The sequence below is a fragment of the Alosa pseudoharengus genome, unplaced genomic scaffold, assembly GCF_046254945.1.
Source record: "Alosa pseudoharengus isolate Yale_2024_CS ecotype anadromous, Long Island Sound unplaced genomic scaffold, YU_APseudo_1.1 YU_APseudo_1.1_scf_24, whole genome shotgun sequence".
Lineage (NCBI taxonomy): Eukaryota > Metazoa > Chordata > Actinopteri > Clupeiformes > Clupeidae > Alosa > Alosa pseudoharengus.
In genome coordinates this window covers 19,655,971-19,673,540 of record NW_027468689.1, presented here as the reverse complement: position 1 = coordinate 19,673,540, position 17,570 = coordinate 19,655,971, and the positions used below count along the sequence as shown (strand labels likewise).

Sequence of the window (17,570 nt, the reverse complement as noted above, 5' to 3'; positions counted from 1 at the left end):
CCCCACTTACATTTACTTCTACAGCCAACCATCTGACACCCATCCGCCTTCATTATACACATTCACTCACTTACCTACAATACAGTACAGCAGGCCGCGCTCACTGGATCTTCTTCACTATACTCTTGTACACGCATACATACACACACACACACACACACACATACACACACACACATACACACACACACACACACATACACACACACACACACACACACACACACTCAGGCGCATCACTCTCCTCCACACAAAGACACCACTAACACTAACACACAGATACACACACACACACACACACACACACACAAACACACTTGCCCCTTGAAAACCCACAAAGCACACATGTACAGTAGGCATCACGTCTGAGGCCACTTCTTTTCTACCTCCCCTCAGGGACATCAAGAGTAAGAATGTGCTCCTGAAGACCAACCTGACGGCCTGCGTGGCTGACCTGGGCCTGGCGCTGAAGTTTGAAGCAGGCAAATCAGCAGGGGAGACCCACGGACAGGTGAGGAGCACACAGCGTGCACACACACACACACACACACACACACACACACACACACACACACACACACAAACCCTCACATATATGTGTACTATAAACACAGACACATACACACGTGTACATAAACACACACACATATACACACACACACACACACACACACACACACACACACACACACACACACACACACACACACACACACACACACGTTTGTATATATTCACACACATATACTGTGTGTATGTTTAAACTCACACATGCACACTCACACGCTCATGTACAAATGCACAAACGTGTATTCGCTCACACGCATACATACACACACACAAAAATCCATACAAACATATACACCCCCACATACATACAAACACTAATAGCTAATGCAACAGACTTTAAAATGGACCTTGTGGGGCAAACTGGTTACAGCGCCCGTACCATTCAGCTCCACGGGGACCCGGGTTCGAGTCCGGCCTCGAGTGCAGGTCATTTCCCGATCCCACCCCATCTCTCTCTCCCACTCGCTTCCTGTCTCTCTCTCCACTATCCTGTCAAATTAAAAGTATAAAAGCCCCCCCCCCCCCCCCTAATTAAAATAATGATAATAATAACATCAATGGTTATTTATATACATTTATATAAATTGGTTCTCACCTTGGTAGGCGAACCTTTCAGCAGTCATTCAGCTCTCTGGGAGCTGACCTTGGAAGCATTTTGTTATTTTATTTCTAGTGTTTTGCAATACCACCAGCTCCAGGGCATATATGCACACACGCACACTCTGACACACACACACACACAGACATCCCCCCCCACCCCACACACACACACGCGCACGCTCGATAGCCCCCACCGTCGACTTCAAGGCAGTGCTGCGACAGTCGACCTCAAGCCACCTAACCTTAATCTTAACTCTAACCCTAACCTTTGCCAAACCCTAGTGCCTTCCATGCAGCGCTGCCAGGAAGACGACATTTTGCGCTTAAAACACCATAAATCCCCTCCACACACACACACACATACACACACACATGCCTACAAACACACACACACACACACACATAAACACACAGCAAAAGAGAGAGAATTTCATTTGACTGGAGCCATTAGTGCAGCACTGGGGATGAAGGGCACTGGAGCAGCAGACTCAGATTGTGGTCAGGAGGATGATGGTAGTTTACTGTCCAGCCTCAGGGCCAGCTTCTGACTTACAAGGAAGGACAACAGGGAACAGTGAGCTTCCGACGTACAATTAGGACAATGGGAACAGTGAGCTTCCGACTTACAATTAGGACAATGGGAACAGTGAGCTTCCGACTTACAATTAGGACAATGGGAACAGTGAAGACGGAAAGCGCATCACGTTGTTCTTTGTAACCTCCCTCTTGTAGAAGTTACCTAGTGTGAGCAGTTGAGATATGGATGTGGAAAGCTGTTACTGTATGTGCTTTTTATCTACTCAGCAAAGCACTCGCTCAAAGCGCTGTACTTTAGAGTGAACAGCTGGGATATAATCCACACTCTCTCCCAGAGCCTCAGCACTTCACATTTCACCACCAGAGAGGCTGAGTCAAACTCTCACATTCATAGGTCTAGATAAGACCAGCTTCACTGGAAAAGTATTGTAAAACGCTGACAATAGCTTGCCTAGCGGCAGTCTGATTGAGGCGTCAAAAGTGTAGTAATAGTTGTAAAAGATCTGGGGAAAGGGGCTATACCAACAATCTATGACTTTGTAAACCAAGCAGAACAGTGCACTCACTGCGAGAAAAAAGGTTTATATGGGACTTGAATTCCACTGTATTCTCCCTTACACACCACAGATACACTTTGATATCTCGGCGCATGCTAACCTGTTACACAATCCTGTAACAGGTACCATTAGTTGGCATGGTGATGACTTGTAGTATCTACAGTAGGCTACATAGGTTTGGCATAATGTTTAAATACCTGTGTTGAAAGTCCTTTTAACATTACACCTGTGTTTTTCATGTGTATGTTTTTCATGCTTATACTGAAGACTGAAATTGAACCAGTGTCAACTCTGACCTTCCGGTCCCTTCCGCAGGTGGGCACGCGCCGCTACATGGCGCCTGAGGTGCTGGAGGGGGCCATTAACTTCCAGCGGGACGCGTTTCTGCGCATCGACATGTACGCTGTGGGCCTGGTGCTGTGGGAGCTAGCAGCACGCTGCACTGCTGCAGACGGTGAGTGTGTGTGTGAGTGAGTGTGTGTGTGTGTGTTTTTGTGTGTGTTTGTGTGTGTGTGTGTGTGTGTGTGTGTGTGTGGAAGAGATGCAGTAAATGTGTGCATGGCCGCAGACGCTAAGTGTGTGTGTGTGTGTGTGTGCACATTTACAACAACAGATGTTGTAAATGTGTGCAAGTGGGTGTGAGAATGAATATGGCATGATAGGGTGTGGGGGAGAATGGGTGACGGAGGCTTTGGAACAAAGCTGACTCTGTGTATATGGAAGCACACAGCTTACAGTGCAGAATCTGATCCCCAAAGGCCTGTTCTTCACATCAGGGGACCGGATACACATCCTCTCTCTGAGTGTGTGTGTGTGTGTGTGAGAGCATGAAAAAGGAAACTGACTGAGAGAAAGAAAGAAAGAAAGAAAGAAAGAAAGAAAGAAAGAAAGAAGAAAAAAGGATCAGTGAGCTGATGTATCTCTGTAATCGGCATCTTGAATTTCAGTAATTGAATGTGTCACCAGTGAGTTACAAATAACCTGTGTGTGTGTGTGTGTACAGGGCCTGTGGATGAGTACATGTTGCCATTTGAAGAGGAGGTGGGACAGCATCCATCTCTAGAGGACATGCAGGATGTGGTGGTCCACAAGAAACTCAGACCCACACTCCGGGAGTGCTGGCAGAAGCATGCAGTAAGGACACACATACACATACACTCACACACACACACACACACACACACACACACCGTCTGTGGCCATGCACACATTTACTGCATCTCTTCCACACACACACACATACACACGTGTACAAGAAACCTTTTTCTCCCTCCCACCATCTGGGTACTGTTTACATTGACAAAATGTTCATGGCTGCTGCAACAACCAGAATTAGCCTCTGAATGTCTTTATACTGATTTTATATAACAGCCCTTTAAAGATGTGCCTGGTTTATATGAGAGGGTTGGAAAGTGTTGGAAAGCTACAGGATTTTCTGCATCCTCATACAAATGTGTTGTCGTTCATTGTCTGATTTTGTGTGTGTGTGTGTGTGTGTGTGTGTGTGTGTGTGTGTGTGCGTGCGTGCGTGCGTGCGTGCGTGCGTGCGTGCGTGCGTGCGTGCGTGCGTGCGTGCGTGCGTGCGTGTTTGTGTGTGTGTGTGTGTGCGTGCGTGCGTGCGTGCGTGCGTGCGTGTGTGTGTGCGTGCGTGCAGGGTCTGGCCATGCTGTGTGAGACCATCGAGGAGTGCTGGGACCACGAGGCGGAGGCGCGTCTGTCGGCGGGCTGTGTGGAGGAGCGCGTCATTCAGATGCAGCGGCAGACCAGCCTCATCGCGCCCGAGGAGATCACCGTCGTCACCATGGTCACCAACACAGACTTCCCGCCCAAAGAGTCCAGCCTATGATGGCTGTTCGCCACGTGAAAGGGGGCAGGGCAGGAACAGATGAAGAATGAGTGGAACTGACCAATCAGACACCGACACCATCTTCACCTCCACTTCCTGATTCACCCTTAGCAGAGAGACAACGTTTCTCTGACCTCCGAGACTGGCAGCTGGGGCAGCAGCGATGGTGTTGAGTTTTTGTTTTGTGAAGCATGAGGTGGAGTGGGATTTCACCTGTCCTGCCCTGCCTCCCCCCTCCAACCTCTTCACATTCAGGAATATCTGCACCCACTCAAGGGGGCGCCCTCGTACCACCACCACCACCTCGTTTCAATAATAAAAACCTCTCATCACCGTTCATGTGTGCCTGAAGAGTACAGACAGGACTCCAGGGCAAAATAATTGCCCCAACAACAGGGGTAAAAGAACCCTGAGCTCATGGGGCAAATCACCATGGAAACAAGAGGATATGTGGATATGTGGTGGCTAGAAACAGCCCTCGGGGGCAGGTGTTGTGTTAAGATTTTATTTTTTATAAGTATATAAATACATCGAAATATGACATCAGAAGGAAGGGACTTCTACATTGAATATACTCCTGGTCTGGGGGGGGGGGGGGGGGGGTTAACAAAAAAGAAAAACGACTAAACAAACAAAAATATGAAATAAATTAAGAGGATGAGACTCTGTGAAAGACTAGGTGAGGGAGAAAAAGGGCAACCCTGTTTTTAAAAAGAAAAAAGAAAAAAAATATTTGCTGTTCACTCTGGTGTTTTTACGAAATGACTTATGGTAATGCCAATTAAGATACAGCTTCTGAATGTTTGGTGTACTAGTGTTGTACATATATCAATGGAAAACCAACCAACCTACATGCTAAATCAAGGGTTTATTGCTTGTCAGTTTTTTCTGGAATTTTGTTTCTTAGCATTACATTTTAGAAAGGAGACCATAAACCTCCCTCAACAAGCTATACCTCAGTTCCACATCTATGACAAATAACGCATGCACACACACACACACCTACACACATACACACACACCTACACACACACACACACATACACACAGACACACACATACTTTCTTTCTCACTCTTTTTTTTTACTTGAAAGAAAGACAATGTGAGGAAGAAAAAACATGGGATTGGGAGAAAAAAATGTAAAATGTGAATCTCTAGCCGTTTTGTGAAAACTAAACTGAGGATGCCAACTGACAGAAATGCTAAGGCCATAAGACTTCCAGACCAGTGTTTGACCTTCAGTTATTATGCCTTTTTACTTCCTGTGTCACCTGTTTTGTTTTGCTCTTGCACCTGCTTCCTTTCGCCCATCAGAGCCACCTAACACTTAACTCTCTCAAGCACTTTTGTTTATCCATTTTGTTTTTGTTTGTTTTCTTTTGTTTTCCTTCCAGAATACTGTACGTACGCTCATCCTCACCATGAGGAGAGGATTTCATCATTTTTTTTTTTTGTTTATGTGAAAAGTTAACACTAAGATTCTGTTCTGGTTTTGGTTTGCTGTGACATACATAGCCTAGTTGACACTTTATTTAACCGTCTTTATCCAATCATTTCAGTTTCCTTTCTGCTGAGTTTTTGTTCGCTGTCATGTTTTCCTTTTTCTGTTTTCTTCTTCATGAGACCCCTTGTTGAGGTTACTCACGGGCCTCTCCTCTGATTGGAACAGTGATGTCATTCCCCGTGTCCTGTGTTTTGTAAGAGCCCTTGAGATCTGCAGGTATCACACTTTGTGAGTCGCCTCAGGTAGCTGTCATTGAGGACACCTGGACCCAAACACACACACACACACATACACACATATACACACGATCATCCATGAGCGGCAGCTCTTTTGTTAATTCTGGTGCCATCGGTTAAGCCCCCCCCCCCCACACCCTTTTCTATCTTCCACACACAAACCCCAATTGGCGTAACAGCAACTGGTATTCTTGAGGCGCTTGTAGTGTGACATTCTCAGATCTTTTTGTTTTCTCGTCAAGAAAAGTTCAGATTGCCATGACAGGTCTTACTTCAGTAAGTTCTCTGTCTCTCCCTTTTTTTGTGCTGCCTGACTGTGGCGGCGCTGCACCTACCTATTCAATTTCTCTTCTTCCTCTCAGCTCTCTCAGCAGTCAGCAACTGGAACCACACATCAACCATCATCATCATCAACAACAACAACAACAACATCAGGGATACAGTACTATGCTTTTCTAAGTTACAGCAATTATGCAACCAACCGTGGTTACACTCATTATAAGGAACCACATACAAACAAAAAAAACTTCTACAGACTGTAGCATTTTTTTTAATCAATACAAACAAAAAAAGCAAAAATAATTTATTGCGCTTGATGAATCGGAGGCGTTTATTTAGCCCAAATAATCTCTGGCCTGAGCAGTGTGAAGGACTAGGCCCGTGCCAACTCTTTTCTCTGGATTAGAAAAAAAAGACAAGACACCAACATTATCCTGACACTCTGTGTGTGTGTGTGTGTGTGTGTGTGTGTGTGTGTGTGTGTGTGCGTTGTGATGTATTTAATCTTTTGTGCCACTGGCATCTGTGTGTGTGGGTTTAGGAAGCACTGCAGTGTGACAGGAATGGTGGTGTATGTGACAAACAGGCCTCGATTCTCCCCTGGCAGGCAGAGTGATGCGTTTGCGATCACCGTGGTGTATGTGTCGGTCCCCCTTCTGCAGACCCCCTCCCATCTCATGTAGCCCCTGCCTCCTCTCTGTGTCAGTGATAATGAGGTACTGACACAGGTGTTTTGCGCCAACCTCTACATCCCCAACCAATCAGCACTTCCTAGACAGACTCTCCCAGCCAATCAGCACCTTGACACCCCAACCCCACCCTTCTGAGGTCCATCCTCCTCCCTACAGTCTCTACTGTACAGTATGCCCCAGCCCAAGGCCTAGCTCACTAGAGATACAGGCCTCCTTTTGTAAGAAATGTCTCCCTTCCTCCCTTTTGGTGCAAGCCAAGAAATATACATATATATATTAATAATAATACGGATGATAACCCAACTGGATTGGCTGCATATTATAAAAAATGCACATTTATGTACATATGAATGTTGTTTTTAGATTGTGGATATAGCATGAGGTTGTTTCTATTATTTTCAAAGATATCACAAAGAAAAACAGTCCTTTATTAAAAAAAAAAAAAAGATTATTATTTCATAAGATTTTACTGTTGTTTATTTTATATATCTATTTTTAATTGTATTAATTTATGTCAGTGCCCCAGCCCCCCACCCCTCTCGAAAATCACTTCTCATGGTGAGGCTTTCTTCCTCTCAATTTAGTTTTTTTTTCTGCTCAAACAACGATCAGATGTAACCTTACCAATGGCGCCGTGTTTAAAAAAGTAAAAATCAAGTCATAATTTACCTCAGACATCCCAGCTGACATTAAAATAATCAATACCACCGATCAGCCTCGGTACAGTGTTCCAAGAGCGTGTTGGTGTGCCAGTAGGCATCTGACCTGCAGCAGTGTTGGTTTCTTTCTCTCCTTTTCCTCCTTTCTACAAACGCATTACCTCTGAAACGCGACTGGCTAGCTCTGCTCATCTCGCCTGCTTGGGGCGGGTTTTCACATGGAGTTCATGTCGCTAGAACCCTCAGTCTGCTCTTGGTCAGTTGGCCAGTCCGCAGCACCGACCTGAAAGGATCGGATCGACCCAACGTCTTTTCAAATGGACTCGCCATTTTTAATTGCTTTGCAAAAAAAAGAAAGAAAAGGATATTAAATAAAAAGTATTTCACCAACTGTTTCAGAAGGCCTGGTTGGAAGTGATTGTTAAATGTTGTACAGAAAAATGTATGCTATTCCTTTAAAATAAAGTATAGTGACTGCTCTGAGATATGACTCCTGTTTTCAGTGGTACTTTCACATTATTTTACCTCCAGTAGCACAGTCATCAGACAAGGTTCCCATCCCTTTGTAAACATCAAATTCAAGAACCTTTGAAGTACTTTCCTGGTTCATTCCTCACAAATGCAAGGACTCAACAGTTTCAGACATGGATCAAGGTTAATTACTCTCACAACACCGACAATTTTATGAGAACTATCAGGCTTTAAAGGTCACAATCAACAATTCCCAGCTTACACCGATGCGCCCTTGAGCAAGGCACTTAACCCCGAGTTGCTCTGGGGAGAAGGGCCCTTGTAATATAATTGACATGTGTAAGTCGCTTGCCTTTGGATAAGTGTCTACTAAATGAATAAATGTAATGTACATGAATGGGAACACGTCTCAATTGTGATGAGTTACAGTGATGGCAGAATAGGAGATCTCTTGCCTATTCAGTAAATACACATTCAAACACTTTAAGGCCCATGAAGACCCACATTTTTTACTTTCAAACTTTCATGGGAACTCTGATTATATAGTTAGTGTTAAGTGGACTATAAACCCATCACAAGTGTACAATAGTTGTCTTAGTTTAATTCAACAATTAAGTTTTTATTTTTACATTTTGGCCATGAAAAAGTGTGATGCATAAAAAGCAGAATATTTTTGTATGTCAACACAACCTAAAGTCCAAGGCCGTGTATGTTTTGGTCCATAAGTGGTCATCCATCAGTGATCCACTGTAACATTTGCCACATACTGATGCACTATCTGCAAAGAAACCTCTCAAGTCAACATTATTGAGAATGAGAATCGCCATAACAAGCATACAGTCCAAGTGTCAGGCAAACGCGGAGGTGGCCCACTGCCGAACATCTGTGGGGCATTGTGGGTAGCGCTGCACGGCCTCCAGGACCTGGGTGTGGTCCAACATGAGCTTCATTAGCTGGTAGTCCTTCTGGATCTTTGCGCTGGACGCCTCCACGGGCCGAATCAGCTCCAGCTGCTGGAGGTGCTCAAAGGCCTGCACACACAAACAGGGCACAGAGCTGATGGCTTCTCTATTCACCATTGAATACATCACACACACGGGTAATTCTGAAATACTTACTATCAAAATAGAAATGCATGTAAGCAACAGTGACACATCCAGTTTTATACAGCAGGTCAGTTCTGTCACTTGATGCATGCAATGTGCATGTATATCCACTAAATGGCAGTCAAGCACTATCAAAACATTCAGTCATTTTTACCACTAAAGAATGAAGCCAACCTACATATACACACTTATAATATAATTTCAAGTAACACTACAATGTGATCCTTTTTAATTTATGGTATGAGCAACTATGTTTTCCATCTTCAAATTAATCTTGATGGTTTAGTATATGGTCATGGTCCAGGATCAATGAACATAGCCGTTCAGGCTATGCATTATGTAGATTTGTTGTTTAAGTTAGAACATAATACAAATGTAAGAAAACCCATCTTTGACTTGAAACTTAAATTAATTCATTTCAATGACTTATGGCATTTCATGATTATGAAAACAACATTAATCAAGATACAACTTATTCTATTTTGCAACAATGTTTTCATTTTGTCCTTCTGTTCTACAGTATAAATAAAACAATATAAATAATATAAATAAAACAATATAAATAATATTGTTTTTTTGTTTTGGTTTTTAACTTGTCTTTTTTTTTTGGGGGGGGGGGGTTCAGAAAATGGTTTCCATAATCATTGTTTGTGAGCACGATTTTAGCCCCAGTTAGCATATTAACAAGCAGTGCCAGCTGGCCTATCAGTGGGGTTTGCAAAGTTTTTAGGTAGAGTTGGAGGCTGGTAGTTTTAGACCAAAACTCAGTGTTGTTGTTTGTTAATACTTAATACTGTAACAAAGTCAACTTTAAATGGGGTAAAGTCTTTGAGGTTTAACTTACCTTGATGACAACTGGCTTCTCAAAATTATGGATGGTGTGTGATTTCCTGCTAATGAACTTCTTGAATTCTGGAAAAGGGGGGGGGGGGGGGGGGGGGGTGATAGTTTTAAGATTTTTTTTGTTGTTGTTTTTGTGTGTGTGTGTGGGGGGGGGGGTATACTTTTTTTATTTAAATAATTCTGATATATGATTTTCATGTCCAATTCTGTCCAGTCCAGTCTCACCATTGTGTACCATCTGGAAGTTGAAAGGCTCTCCCTCATAGATGTCATTCAAGTGCTTCATAGCAATGATGAGACATAACTCCAGAATAGACACACCTGTTAACACACACACACACACACACACACACACACACACACACACACACACGTTACCATCACATGGTGGCTACTGTAAAATTATTATACAACAGATTTTTCTACCGATTTCATACATTACTTATACATACACATACTACACACTAGGGTTCTAGTTTGAATGATGGGCAAAGTGGCAAGTCTTAAATCTAACTAACGCTAATTTAACACCATAGGCAAGATGTTAAGGCGACGCAAACATTAATCAGAATCAGAACACATGGCTGTGGTCAATACACTGTTTTGTTTTTTTCAATTTGCATAAAACACTGGGAAAGTACTCCAACGTCCTTTTTAGCAGCACAAATGACCAGTATTAACAACAAATAAGTAATATCTGACAGCTACAAAGAAATAAACAATAAAAACAGTCTAGTAATGGGCAGAGGCACTCGGGTAACTAGACATCCAAGATTAGTCTTGGTGTCAAACTACACATTCTAAGAGATTCTTCTCAGGCACGCCATATTTCAACATCTTTAAACGTTCTAAACGGGGCCTAAAGTTCCTTCTTTTACTTGTTATGTTCCGTTGTGCTCCGTGCTCCATGTTCTATAGCGGTGCATAGTGATTGCGGTGGCACTCACCATGGAGAATGTTTGCCTTGGAGTCCACACTACTCCAGCGGCCAGCTTCCAGCAGGTCCACTGGCCTGATGACCGGGTTTGACACAGTTACGCGGCCCAGAGCCAAGAGCTGTGGGGCCACACACACACACACACACACACACACACACACACACACACACACAAACACACACACATCATACACAGGCAGACACACACACACATACATACATCATACACAGGCAGACACACAAACAAACACACACACACACACACACACACACACACACACACCATACACAGGCAGACACACAAACAAACATGCATATACACACAAACATGCATATACAGTACACAAAGACAGACATTCACACACACAAGCAAATTAACCCCCAGTGCTAGGAGAAGCACAATGGTCTACCATATAACACTCCACACAAAACGATCAGACAAAAGGTCAATGCAAATCTGCAACACTATAGAAGTAGATAAGTGATGAGGGAAGGTGTAGACTAGACACCCAGCATATTGCGCATAAGACACACACGACCATACAAACACCTACTCTAGGATGGGAAGAACTCTTATGAAAGTGTAACCTACTGAAACCAAGCATTACGCATACACACAAATGCACAAAAAACACAAACAAACCCACACACACACACTTAAACAAACGTGTCTAAGAACTTAAGTAAAGTAGTTCTGCTTTACCAGCAGCAAATGCAGTGAGCGGAAGTCCTTGCTGCTGTTGAAGTGTTTGCGTAAAACCTCCTCCACTGATTTGTCCTCACACAGTTTCTAATTGAAAAGACAAAACACATCTTTTTTTGTCAAACTGGTTACGGCCCTTCAAGAAATGATTAAAGTAGATTTTGACAAAAATCTCCCTACATCTGAAGATAATTGTAAAAAGCCAATCCCTTCTAGAAGATGTCAAATCATCATCCCTGCTTTGCCGCATGGCCTCACCTTAACACTGGTGTTCCACTCGTCCGAGAACTTGCTGTCGGGGAAGTCCAAGGGGAGACTGAGCTGAGAGCGCACCATCTCCAGGTACTGGCTGAAGCCCATTGAGCTGAGCAGGTGGATCGATCTGGCGGTGGGAGAAACGCGACTTGACCCGCTTCTCAAGCAGCTCCAGCACATCCTGACCACACAGAGAACCACACAACCAAAGTTAACATATAAGGGGGGGGGGGGGGGGGGGGGGGGGGCACAGATAACTCAGAGAGAGAGAGAGAGAGAACCCCAGAGAAAGAGAAAGAAAAAAAGAGATAAAGAGATAGACAGAACCCCAGAGTAAGAGTGAAAAGAGAGAGAGAGAAAGAAAGAGCAAGAGAGAGAGAGAGTATATAATTTTTCCATTTTCCATTTTTCAGTGTTAAATGTTACTCATTGCTACCATTCCTCTGCAGAGTTTGGTATAAGCACAGGTTTATACATGTATGTGTTAGTGGCATCTGTACCACCCCATACTGGGAGTGAGAAAGGGTTTATTTTGTAGGGGAGACACACCAGTCGACAAGTGAGGCCCACCACAGCGACAGGGGCCTGGGCCGACTGCGAAACGTCCAGCAGGTTGTACAGAAGCGTCTGGTTCTTGTGGTGGGCAAAGAGATCAAACTCATCCAGCACAAAAATCACTGGACGACTGCTGGTCCGGTCACCTAAAGAGAAATGGGGTCAATGCATGGTGACTTATCCACACAGGCACATACACAAACACACACAAACACACACACACACACACACACACACACACACACACACACACAAACATGTTTATGTTTAAAGGTGCCATGTGTAAGAATTGAGGTAAAAATATCCAAAAAATAAGCTACACGCATCAAAAGAATGAGAAGAAATAAGGGCGAGATGTCATTAAAAAAATGACAAGGTATAGTGCTGCAGAGATATCAACCTGAATTAGCATGCTAAATTACTAGCCACAGTCTGACAGGTATAAGGATACAAGGAAGTTTATTGTCACATGCATATAGTTACTGGATGTAAGAAATGCAGTGAAATTATGTCTGGTGTCTATTTGTGCATTTATGGGGGGGGGGGGGATTGGGATTGGGGGGGGGCACCAACAAGGAGCACCCAAGAGCAACAGGGGCAAGGAAAAACTCCCTTACTAAGGAAGAAACCTTGGGCAGATCCACGGCTCAAGGGGCTAACCCAACTGCCAGGGGTCTTGGTGTGTGTGTTGGGGGGGATGACAAGGGAGATGGGATAGTGTGCTGTGTATGTGGGGAGAGGGCACATAGAGGTGTCATAATACCAGTTTCGGCCATGGGAGGCAGTATGCTGGCAACATAACCGCCAGCCAAACTGCAATACACGTTTCTCGGTTGTTACTCTAGGGTAGACCATCTCACTTTCTGGAGGTATACTGCCCCCATCTTTTATGGAATGTGGAGTATGAATTGATTTTTTGGCGGACATTACACATGGCACCTTTAAGGAGGACATTATTTCCATGTCATGAAGTTTCCCCTTCCGGTTACACTTACATTATTATTTCTTATTGACATAAGAATGACATGACACTGTCATGAATGTGTCATAAACAAGTCATAAACATTTCTGACATAATGCTTCTGTTATTAAGTGACATCTGGTTTTTGTCATAACAAGTTAGGGTTAGGTTTAGGGTTAGGACTAGGGTTAGAGGTTAGGATCAGGGTTAGGGTTCATGTGTCATGACAGTATCATGTCACTCTTATGTCAATACTGTCAAATAAAGTGTTACCCACCTTTCTTTAGTGCTTCCAGAAGGAAACCAAGGTTCTCAGCAAAACTGCCCTGAAATATTAAAAGATAAGCATGTCATCATAGCATGCAGTAACACTCCACTGTACAACATGGTAGCCTCTTTGTAGAGTAAAGAACACACACAAAGGATAAAACTGCATCGTTCAGCAAAGATTTTTGAGAGACTTATGTGCCCAAAGCCACACTGGCTCTCCCACTTTGGAGGTGCATTACTTGATAGCATCGCAGAACAACTACCATCACTAAGTGGTTTATAGAACTTCATTTCTAACACCTTGGTTGTTCAAGGAGGCTTTCTGGAACCATAGTGCACTTTTGCTCATTATGCCCTTTGGTCTGAAAGCTCACCCTATTAGATTTGTCTTCACAGGATAACTTGTGGAAATCACTTACAAAGACTTTGTCCCCAACAACGTTCTCCAAGTTGAGCTGTCTTGTGATCTCTTTAAGAGCAATCCTATCATCGGTCTGCAGCAACCCTGTAGACACATAGAAGTGTTATAGTCCATGAAGCAAACACGATCAATGTATAATGTATTACATAATATGCATACAGTAATTTCCCATGTATTAGCCGCTTTGTGTATAAACCACAGGACAGTGTTTTATGCAAATAATAATAATTTAAAAACACACACCTGTGTACTACTAACCGCAGTGTCCAATAACCCAATGAATTTGAATCAGATTAGTGCTTTAATCAGAAAGAAGAATGAAGTGTAGAAATGTATTCCCTGTATTAACTGCACTGCTGAAGAAATTTGCAAAATCAAAGTACAGTATAAACCTTGGCTAATAAGCAGGAAATTACGGTATATACATAGCGTGCATTTTTTTTCCAATTATAACACTCAATGTACAAAATAAGATGCATGTTGCACACCATTCAAACGAACCAACATGATGTTACTCTTAACATCTTTCTCCTGTAGTAGTTCCTTCAGGACGTAGTTCAGCAACTGAGGAGACACAGAGACACAGACATATGCAACCATCTTTCCAATTAGTTACTGTACATGAACAGACAATGCAGAGAGTATCCTTTCTTTCTTTAAGTCTTTAAAAAAAACCTGAAACATGATGACTTGGAAATAATAAAAAGTATTAGGCTGTATTTGACAACATAAACAGAGATCATTTAAAGGTAAATGACCATGGGAGTATGAGGAATTACTGAACATGCCACTGTATATGGAGCACATCACCTGCATATCCACTGTAGTCACTGTTACTAGTGTTTGGGGGGTCTTGTTTTAAATGTCAGAACTCAGAAGTGATATGGATATTGAAGGTGCTCTAAGTCGAAGCTATGTTATGCAGTTTCTAAGCTAAAACATTTTTTGTCACATACTGCAAACATCACCGCACCATCCGCTAGTTGCCTGTGCCCTGAAAAAACGTGGTCTCTGTGGACAGCCCAGGCTCCAAAAATGGCAACAAAAACAACTTGGTCCAACCTGGACCATAAAAACATAATAAACTGTTCCAGCAAATCACAGACGAGATGCGCGTTTAGGAGTTTCAATTGCACGGGAGGGAGTAGCGAGTTAGTTCTCTGCTTTGTTTGAACGTCAACAGAAGTGAACCAACATCGCTTAGAGTGCCTTTAATTTAACACTTAACACCAGAAAAGATAAAAACTCAACACAACATATTTCCAGCTACTGTACATACACTATTCATAGTGGGAGACACTCAGCACACACAATAAGCCAGCGCTCCGGTTTCTGAACAGGGCGGTATGGGTCTGTTACTGTTATTTCAGAACACTTCCAGGATTGTCCCACTGAGCTTTCCCAATGCACAGCCAGGGGACATTGGATCAAGCATCCAACAGTTGGCAGACAGAGGACAAGACTACATGACAAGAGCTGCTCTAAAGGCTTCTAATGTGTGTGTGTGTGTGTGTGTGTGTGTGTGTGTGTGTGTGTGTGACTTCTACAGTAGCCATACGGCTGAGTGCAACCTGGGTGGGGTGGGAGTGAAGGCGAGGGCACACAAACACGAAAACAGAGCGCCTCATTCATACCATTGTCTTGCCCGATCCCCTGGGTCCCACGATGAGTACCGAGTTACTCTCGCCGTGAACAGCCGTTCTCCTCAGCAACTCCAGCAAGTGTCTGAAAGAAGTGGGAGCAGAAGACCACAAGCTCTGTAACTCTAACCCTTCATGTCTGAGACACCCCCCCCCACCACCACACACAGAGCTCAATGACAAGGACAGGTGGTTGAGTTGGGAGGTGTGGGTGGGGGTTGGGCTGGGGGTAGGCAGTGGGCACTGGGCACACAGCACAAGGACCCAGACTACCATGAAGGGAAGGTCAGGGTATGGCTGTAAAGGAGTGTTACTGCTCACATCAACTATGAATGTTTCTCTGAGTTCAAACACATGTTTTTTTGGATAAGCGGTCCTAACATAACTTGTCATCCAAGTTCTGAATCCTGCTGAAAGATTAACACCAATCACCTTAATGGTAAAAACAGTTGTATGAAAGGTAGTGTAAAAGTCTGAGATAAACAGAAACAGAAACATACTGAACATAAACAGAAAACCCATTACATAGTGAAATTTCACCAACTTAAGATTCTGATACCATCCTAGAAAACATTCAGTATGTTGCTAGGGGACGGTATCCAGGGTGTTGCTAGGATGGAATCAGAACCTTAAGTTGGTGAAATTTCACCAGAGAGGGTTGAACGGACCAGTAATAAAGGATTTTTGATTTCACCATGGGGTGGGTTTTCCCAGATCCCATCACATATTAGCAGCAGCAGTAGCGGGGTTCTCATGACACTTACTTGTGCTGAGATTCAAGACCCACGGGTGGAGTAGAGATCTCCTGGTGGCAAAATCTCTGCCTCAAAACCTTTTGTGCCTACAGATACACACAAACATGCACATCACAAAAAATATTTAAAGGAAGAATTCATCTATTCATTCACTGACATCCAGATCAATTCGATGCATCATAATACAAACCTGTGAGACACATTGCCCAACTGTCATATGACTCTCTCTTGATTTTCTTTTGCTCATGGCACTGTTTGCTTCCTGGTCGGGATGGGGAGAAAACGGGATTAGCCACTGCTGTTGTCAAAACTCTGATGTGCTTACACTGTCCTTGGTATAATACCAAGGAGATGCTGTCACACTACGACAAGAAAACTATATTGCTAACATAGCTGCAGCTCGCCTATTTGTGCAGGATTAGAAACATATTTACTGTGGTCAGTGAGTATTAATCTTAATTGGAACTATAAACACATGTCCATTTTATCTAACAGCCTCTGACGTTTAGCAGAACCTTGATCTGAGAGCAAGCAAAAAAGAGCGTTACAAATGAAGCCATGCCTATTTTGGTTAGCTAGTTAGCAAGCATACTTACTGAAGTTTGCGTTTCAAACGTGAAATAAATGCAAGACAGGAAAACGAACTGAAATTGGCAAAAACACAATTCAAACGCCTTTCTCTGGTTTCCGCGCCATTTGTGAACTTTCAACCTAAAATGTTGCCACAAGGAAGTTTTCGGAACCAGAACAGAGACTGTGTAAAATCAAGAATGGCTGTCTAGAGCATATCCGGGGTTGTCGGTGTGGCGTCAAAACGAGGCTGGTAACCCTGTTGTCTACTTAGTCATTGTAAAGCTGTGCAGTCTCTATAATGGGCACTCAATAATAATATTTATAAATGTATTTCGTGCATTTAACCTGTTATATATTTACATAAATGTATAAATGTATTCCTTGCATTTAACCTGTTATATATTTACACTGCCAGCCCAGAATTATATTGCTCTAATTGAGGTTGGCTACTTGGTTATTGGGTATGGGCCCATGTGTATGACTGCACTGCAGAACCTTTGTATCAGAGTGGATGGTATCTTAATAACATTTAATGCCATTAAGATACAATCCACTCCGATACAAAGCTTTGGCAGATACACATGGGCCCATGTAGGAAA

At 43.2% G+C, this 17,570-nt stretch overlaps 2 protein-coding genes across 2 annotated transcripts in view; one reads left to right on the top strand and one right to left on the bottom strand.

The window, feature by feature from the left end:
- The window catches only part of acvr2ab (activin A receptor type 2Ab), a 70,720-nt gene extending 62,756 nt beyond the window's left edge, over positions 1 to 7,964 (top strand). The window contains exons 8-11 of the mRNA XM_076303415.1: positions 397 to 511; positions 2,580 to 2,718; positions 3,268 to 3,398; positions 3,919 to 7,964. Coding sequence (XP_076159530.1) covers positions 397 to 511; positions 2,580 to 2,718; positions 3,268 to 3,398; positions 3,919 to 4,110 — 577 coding nt within the window. The 3' untranslated portion in view covers positions 4,111 to 7,964. The remainder of the gene's footprint in view (positions 1 to 396; positions 512 to 2,579; positions 2,719 to 3,267; positions 3,399 to 3,918) is intronic.
- A 569-nt stretch (positions 7,965 to 8,533) lies between these two features.
- On the bottom strand, positions 8,534 to 17,169 carry orc4 (origin recognition complex, subunit 4). The gene is given in 15 exon segments (XM_076303416.1): positions 8,534 to 8,983; positions 9,903 to 9,970; positions 10,127 to 10,222; positions 10,849 to 10,957; positions 11,542 to 11,628; positions 11,800 to 11,922; positions 11,924 to 11,977; positions 12,346 to 12,497; positions 13,590 to 13,638; positions 14,002 to 14,087; positions 14,492 to 14,567; positions 15,638 to 15,728; positions 16,408 to 16,484; positions 16,589 to 16,660; positions 16,995 to 17,169. Coding segments are annotated over 14 exon segments (1,308 nt in total). The 5' UTR covers positions 16,646 to 16,660; positions 16,995 to 17,169; the 3' UTR covers positions 8,534 to 8,800.
- Between the last annotated feature and the right edge of the window lie 401 nt (positions 17,170 to 17,570).